At 41.0% G+C, this 8,236-nt stretch overlaps 1 protein-coding gene across 1 annotated transcript in view; it reads right to left on the bottom strand.

Moving 5' to 3' along the window:
* Positions 1–2,687: 2,687 nt before the first annotated feature.
* The window catches only part of LGALS12 (galectin 12), a 214,346-nt gene continuing 208,797 nt past the window's right edge, over positions 2,688–8,236 (bottom strand). The window contains exons 8-9 of the mRNA XM_068260991.1: positions 4,905–5,067; positions 2,688–3,896 (exon numbers count right to left, since the gene is read on the bottom strand). Coding sequence (XP_068117092.1) covers positions 3,750–3,896; positions 4,905–5,067 — 310 coding nt within the window. The 3' untranslated portion in view covers positions 2,688–3,749. The remainder of the gene's footprint in view (positions 3,897–4,904; positions 5,068–8,236) is intronic.

The raw sequence follows: 8,236 nt of genomic DNA, 5'->3' as shown, positions 1-8,236 counted from the left end.
GGGGTTGCTTAAGTTGTACTGGGGATGTCAACCCAATATCTCATGCAGAAAGGGATTATCTGCACGGAAAATATGAACTTCTGGACTATTCCAGAAAGCCATAAATGGTTATAAAGCAATTTTTACTAATGTTACATAACAATTGCTTTTGTAACAACGATATATTGCATATTTTTTTGTTGTGAATTCAAAGTTATACTTTGAAGCTAAGCAGTGTAAATGTGTAGTATGTACAGTACATATAGTTGTCACTGCACTGTTCCATAAATATGCACATTCCCCCATGGCAGTGTGTATTGGGAGTTACACAGGGAAGATGGACACTATGGCTTGTGAAATGACCGCCACACTGGGCTGATGAGAGTCCAGGATTTAGTTATTAGAACAGATTGTTCATCAGCAGTTTAAAGATTAAGCACAGCTCTAATCCAACTTTGACATTTATTTTTAACTCGCCTCTTACCAAATAACATAATGCAACTTGTCATAGTTAATGTGTACAGACGTAAAAACGTAACTTATTCTCAAAAGTGGCTTTAACAGCATAAAGCTAAATGTAAATAATACAATACATAAGGCCTCATGTACTGCTTACAAAAAAGGCAACTACAGTAAGTGGTGTTTCCTTTCCTCACTGCTATTAAGATTCCAGCTTTTTGTAAAACATGAGGCAGGAAAACAACAGTAAACTGAAATATAACAAGATTTGGATAGAATACCAGCATATCTGTGAAATGTGTAGACTGTTTAGGGGTTAAATTGTGTTCTCACTGTTGTGATGTCATGGTACAAAGCCGATTAAGCATAATTAACAAAGAACTGCAGGGTAGCAAGGAAAAAATATAATGCCACATATCCAAAACAAACATCTACATTTTGTAAAATGTATTCTGACTGGCTAAAAGACCTGTGACTTGATCACAGCAGCTAGTGGTTTTATAGCACAAGTTGTAAAAGTTAATTTACACATGCACAAAGAAGTCAGAAAAGCAACAGAGATATCTAGATGCGACTATAAAGGGGGCATTGCGAAGCATACTAGATGACAATCGTCATGTCTGACCGTGGCAATAAATAAAGGGTTACTTTTAAAGAGAACCCGAGGTGTGTTTATAGAATGTTATCTGCATACAGAGGCTGGATCTGCCTATACAGCCCAGTCTCTGTTGCTATCCCAAACCCCACTAAGGTCCCCCTGCACTCTGCAATCCCTCATAAATCACAGCCGTGCTGTGAGGCTGTGTTTACATCTGTAGTGTCAGTCTCAGCTGCTCCCCCGCCTCCTGCATAGCTCCGGTCCCTGCCCCCGTCCCTTCCCGCCAATCAGCAGGGAGGGAAGGGATGCAGGCGGGGACTGGAGTTCTGCAGGAGGCGGGGAGAGCAGCAGACTGACACTATAGAGATAAACACAGCCAGCTCTGACAAGCTGTTTGCAATCCCTCATAAATCACAGCCACGCTGCTGACAGAGTGCAGGGGGACCTTAGGGGGGTTTGGGATAGCAACAGAGGCTGGGCTGTATAGGCAGATCCAGCCTCTGTATGCAGATAATATTCTTCAAACCCACCTCGGGTTCTCTTTAAATGTAGGCCTTATTCTGACCTCACATGGAACCAAAGGAAAGGAAGAGTTGCAATGTATTTCTAAGCTCCATAGTCAGTTGGGTAGACATAACTACAATTAAGCCTGAAAAATTACAATAATTTACAATTGACCTAAAGTCTTATGTAAACTACCTCGTGTTTGTCATACTACAGCGCAAATGAAAATTGCAGTGAATTATTCATTGTCTTCTAAATAAAAAGCACTGGACAGGGAGTCCTTGTTTCCTCATCTAACCTTGGCTAAGATGAGTAGGAGGTGCTTGTTTCCCAGCAAGGATCAAAAAATGATGAGTATCTCTTTATATAATACCCCTGTGTCTCTGCGTCCGCTATGTCCTTGTGTCAGTGCTTTTTTGCACTGCACATGTGCAGGGAGGGACGCAGAGACACTGAGGAGAGCTGAGGAAGGACAGGGCCAGAAGGGGCGAGCGTGTGCACGTGGTGAATGTGCATGCATGACGGGCGCGGAGGGCGTGCGCATGCGCACGGAGGAGTGGTGACAGATCTAGCCCGTTTCTAAACGTGCTAAGGTCACAAGTAAAAGTATAAAGTGTGATATTCTTGTTTGCACTTGCAAAACATGCTATGAGGTCACGGTTTTCATCACTGTAACAGTCGATGTTCAAATAGATAGAGGCAATTTTATCAGTGTGAGACTGTAGTGTTGGTATAAATAGAAATACAGTCATACCGTCTGGTGTTTATTCCCATGATCTGATCAAGAGACCAGTTCCTGGCTAATAATTTTTTAGTGCAAATAAAAGGTACAACACATTCAGTACTCAGGGCAAGGCTTACACAGCTCAATCATATTATTTCCCAGTAAAGAGCAGCTCCATCCAACAGGCTAACGTGTGATAACTGCAATCACATTGTGACGTGTGTGCTTCCCATAAGTCAGATATTCCCTCTTCACTTCAGTGTATGCATGTGTCTTCCCGTGTCCTGAACATTTTCCAGCAAAAAACAATGAAAATGTTTTAATCTCTTATAGTGGTATATTATATGGCTAAATATATTTATAGACTTTAGTTATTGATACTTTAATGATACATTGCAAATGAGAATTGTGAAACAAACTAGATGCTGACGTATGGCTTTAATAGGCAGGTAGGTGGTAAGAAGGCACCCAAGGCCCAGTAATCCTGTGATTGGAGACCCTGGAGGTAGAAGCTGTTTAAGACAACATTATCTTCTTAAATTTGAACTATCAGTCGTATGTTCACAGTTCTCATCATACTGGGAAGTATGGTAAAACTAAATGGACAAATAACACCTTATCAGCAAGCAGGGTTTGGCATAGAACCATGTGTAGGTTAGAACATGTCTGTGTATGCTGGTAACTAAAGTCATTTAGTGATGGACACCTGAGCTTTGATAGGCAGATTGTAGTAAGCACAGCTAAATACATCATTGTGTCCTGATTTACTAAAATATCACCAATGATTCCCATAGACCTTAAACTAGGTCCCATAAGTGATGTAGCAATTTTTTTTCTATTGTCTGCTGGTAAATAGATTGTATTCCTTGCATACCATAGTGAGGAGGGTTACTGAGACATTAGTAAATGAACAGTTGTGTAATTTCTGTGCCTTCCGTACTCCATCAATGAGAATGTTTTCTTTCATTTCAATTACACTGTCATGAATGTGGGTGCAATATAGCCCATACCCTCCATTTTCACTATAATCTGATGTGACCCAAATGATGGTGGCAGATGTAATCATGTAATAGCAGACATTTCAATAATCCAGCCCAGTTTTGCTGGATCATTTGTTATCACCACTGCTGTAAAATTATTGGCGATGCCCAGATAAATCAGGCCAGAGTGTCTTATGAGCTCTCTCCAATTCCTATTAGCATCAGTTAAAAAGACTGTAAAATACAACTCTTTCTCTTTTCTTTTCTTTTGGCACTTATTCATGATCACTCTGTAAGATTGGCTCTGTCAGTAATGTAAATAATTATTAAAGTCATGTGGTGTAGGGCTGTTGGTTCCCCAGGAGAACATTTCATCAGACAGTTATTGCTAACCAGCAGATCTTATCCGCAAAGATTTACAAGTTATCTATGGTTGCAGGATCAGCAGCAGCCTTCATTGCCTTCCAGATGTGTTGTAGAAGCCAGTATTGTACAACAATAGATGTCAACATTCCACCGCATACAACTCAGTACTGCCATTTATCTGTAGCTCATCTATGGAATTAAGATCAAGCACAGGAGGGCAAAAATCACCAAGTGGAGTCCCATTGATTGCAAGCCGAAAAACTCCCCCTTCAGGAAGAACCAGCACCTGCATTAAAAAGAAACATGAAAAGGTAATTGCCAAATTTCCACACTAAAACAAACAAACAGAGCAAAAAATGAATACATTTTACTAGAGCCATCCAAAAGGCGTTACTTGTACAATGCAATCTCACACCATGGGGTTTTATTCTCATTCTGCACACATAATCATTGAGAACGCTGAAGGTAGAGGGAACCTTAATGCAAGAGAGTCCTTAATGCAATATAGGAGCATGCCACCATGGATTGTGGGTGTGGCCAAAAACTTTTCCAGCCCCTTCCCTTACAAGGTATTCTCCATGTGCAACACTTTCCATATTATTGGGAAACAGCCTTCCTCTTCCATGTGTTGCAACCCATTAACAGTGTCTCTTTTACATCTGCAAGTTAATTTCCCATATAGGGCAACCCCTTTCCTATGTCCCGATGCTCTCTTGGGCAGTAGCTGATATAGGCCAAGGTCATAGTGGCCTTTCCACAAATCTAGCACTGATGGGGTATGATATGAGCTAACAAATCCCTTCCTTCCTGCAGTATATTCTGAAAGGGGTGAGCTTGAGCTGTCGCTCTCCCTCCTGTGGCCAACTGTGTTACATAGTTACAAGTCTGAGCTGTTGCACTCCCTCTTGTGGCCACCTCTGTTACATAGTTACGAGTCTGAGCTGTCGCACTCCCTCGTGGCCTCCTGTGTTACATAGTAACTATGTAACACAAGTGGCCACAGGAGGGAGTGTGACAGCGCAGGCTCACCCCTCCTGTTGTCACCTGTGGAGCGTAGTGTGACGTATTAAAGGGATCTGCATCATGCCAGCCATACTCCCTCGGAGTGTAAGACAGAGCCTGGCAACCTGCTAGAAGTGGAGATCACATGCCTACTAGATTTAAAGCCCAGATCTAAATATCCAATTTGCAGTGTGTGAGTAAGTGGGGAGGACTTTCTTGAAATGTAGCTGTTAATTTGTTTTTGTTACTTTTTTTTTTTTTTTAACTAGCTTTCAGGTTTTCTTGCTCTTACCTCAAAAAATCTCTGTGCATAAAACAAAAAGAAAGGCGTCAGGATAATCTGTGGCTCCCCCCACGACTTCTCTATTAAGTAGTTGTAGCACAGTGACTGATTTTTGAAATCTGCAGTAAGTTTAAGAGGAATGGAGTCTTTGGCTTTCAGCAAGAAAGTAATCCTGAAAAGTAATACATTTCTATTACAATAATCTTTATAAGTAGAGTAACAAACATCATTAATGTATGTACTGTATAAATCTGCTAAAGTCCAATACTTACTGGATTTTTACCTGGTTTTGTATACCTCAGCATGCACCACAGAAGGGTACTATAAATTAATCCTCTATAACCACACAAGGCATCAATAGCTGCTGAAGACAGTAGGACTGCATTGGCTTTCTATCCTAGCACTCAAATATGAATAAGAGGTGCACTTCATAAATGACTATAGGCCTGTACCCACCTCGCGATTCTTACGATGATTTTCTGGATGACCGGCCATTTTGTGAGTGATGAGCGGTCGTTTAGGCAATCTCACAATGTGGGTATAGTACATGCGCATGATCACTCAAACCTAGCTTAGTGTCACGCGGCGATAAAGACCGTCATGGCGTATCAGATCTGTAAGATCCCAACCACTCCCACGCAAAATATTCGAATCGCTTGAAGTCTTGACGCATCCATTGTGTAACATCGCGCATACCCGTAAGATGAAGGAAGATAGATCAGGGGAGTGCTCATCGCCAGGGATACGTCGCTAGATCCATCTCCCTGCTTCGCGAGGTGAGTACTAAGCTTAAACGTGTTTGTCTACTGTGCCTTCCACATTCCTTCTATACTGCCCTGAACAACACACAGTGTGCAATGTCAGTCTTCAGCATCTAAAGCTAGCGGGATTAATGCCTATTATAAAAGAGGCATAGCTGCAAGGGAAGGACATGATGCTGCTCATATTCAAAGCATCAGTGAGTCCATGCCATTACAAAAAGGATATTCTGCAACTGGATGGTGTACAGAGAACATATTTTTAGAGTTAATAAGTAACATTGAAGACCTTGGTTACAAGAAAGGCTCGCTGAATAAATTTTTTTTTACTCTTACCAGTACAGATGGTTCTGTATAGATGGTTCATATAGAAAAGTAAAATATAGGTTTAATCTTCACTTCAAGGTTGGTAAGGACAGGGACAGTGAAAATTTGTAATACTTTCCTGACTAAATGTGGCTGGATAGTGTAATGGTTAAGGGCTCTGCCTCTGACACAGACCAGGGTTCGAATCTTGGCTCTGCCTGTTCAGTAAGCAGCACCTATTCAGTAGGAGACCTTGGGCAAGTCTCCCTAACACTTCTACTGCCTATAGAGTGAGTCCTAGATAAATGTTCTGTGTAGCTGAGAATTTTTTTTCCACAATAATTCCTCTTGTACATCGTCTTATTATCTTTTGGGAGACGCATATGTCATTTCCCGTCAAAAAATTACTTACTGGTTGAAAAAAAGTACCTTTAAGTCAAAATTTACCAGGGTTATGAATAATTATGGACAGGTGTGTGCGTGTGCGCACGCACGCACGCACGCACGCACGCACACACACACACACACACACACACACACACACACACAGTCTTTGTACTTCAATTAAGTTGAAATACTTTTGCATTCTGTTTAATATACTATACAAAAATAGAAAGTGGCACAGAATGCTGTAAAGAATCTACAGTGCATCAGGACCTACCAGTGGCGTAACTTAGTAGCTAAAGGCCCCAGTGCGAGTTATACATGGGGCCCCCCAGCACTTTATACATAACAATTGAATTGATACGGCGCACCAAAACCTGCCAAGGGCAACCACAGTGCCAGAGGTGCAAGAAGGGCATTGGGAGCAGCTTGTTAATGATTATTATTATTATTCAAATAATCTATAGAAGTGATTATTACAAGCACAGAACCAATAAAGAGCTAATACTGCAGTTAAGGGCGGGCCCTACAGGGCCCCGATGCGGTGGCTACCTCTGCAACCCCTATTGCCATGCCACTGGGACCTACCATCCAAGCTGCAAATAGCTTTTTCGGTAAATGTACTGATATTCTACTATCCGCAATTTCTCTAGACCCAAGTTTCCCTGGTGCTCGTTTTTCATGTACGTGGCAATGGGGCTAAGAACTACCACTATCAAGGGACCAGTTGCTGATGGCCAGGAGTAGTTATGGTAAGGGTGGCCACTAACAATCCAATCTTTTTCATTCACTCTTAAAAGCTCAACACACACCATACAATCTTGGTTGTACAGATTTACCAAATCTATGTAGTATAAGGGCCAACAGATTGAAAATACCTTGTATAATTGATTGGATAAGCTCTTATACTACATGAAAGTGGTAAGATTGAACAACCAAGATTGTATGGTGTGTGTTGAGCCTTAACAAATCTATGTAATAGAAGAGTAAGCTGAGTGAATATATTGAATGGATGCCTATAGGCTGTTCCCTTATATTACATAGAAATGGTAAGATTGGATGAAAAAGATTGGATTGTTAGTGGCCACCCTGAGTAACAGAATAGCCCAACTATTGGGAATCCCGCCTCACTCTGCCTCTTCCGCTGGTGGCACAATTCAAGTTCTAGGTTATTTTTCTGTAAATGTATGCAGCCTTGAATTGGGCCTATCAAAATCAGTTACAGCATTTAATTGAATTTGTACAAAATAACTCAATTTGCAATTCAATTATTAACATCTCAATTACCATTTTCAGAAGGTTCTTAAAAGCTTTTTTTCACAATATACTTATTATCCCTGTGTCACCTGCAGGTGGTATTGTATGCATAGACTGCTGTATTTTTGTCTCTCACCTGCATTCAAGCATAAATGAAGAGAGATGGATATAGAATCTGCCATATGTATTTCCTTTTAAGCAATACCAGTTGCCTGGCTATCCTGCTGATTATCTGCCTCTAATACTTTTAGCCATAGACCCCGAACAAGCAGATGCAGATTAGACGTTTCTGACAAGATTAGCTGCATGCTTGTTTTTCGTGTGATTCAGCCATTACTGCAGCCAAATAGATCAGCAGGGCTGCCAGGTAACTGGTATTGTGTAAAAGGAAATAAATATGACAGCCTCCATAGTCTTCTCACTTCAGGTGCCTTTTAAAGAAGATACTTTTTTTTGACTAGCTTCTAACATGGTTTCAATTTGATGCAGACTGAATTTGTCCAGATAAATGCATTTGCACCAATTTATTTGTTGCCATTTCTATCTGTATACAAATCACAACCAAATCAATATCAAGATTGAAAAATTGGCACCTCACTGATCATCTCTGACTAGCATGGGGCCTTGGTGCAGGTA

This window comes from Hyperolius riggenbachi, chromosome 11 (genome assembly GCF_040937935.1).
Source record: "Hyperolius riggenbachi isolate aHypRig1 chromosome 11, aHypRig1.pri, whole genome shotgun sequence".
NCBI lineage: Eukaryota > Metazoa > Chordata > Amphibia > Anura > Hyperoliidae > Hyperolius > Hyperolius riggenbachi.
This window is presented reverse-complemented; position numbering and strand designations above follow the sequence as displayed.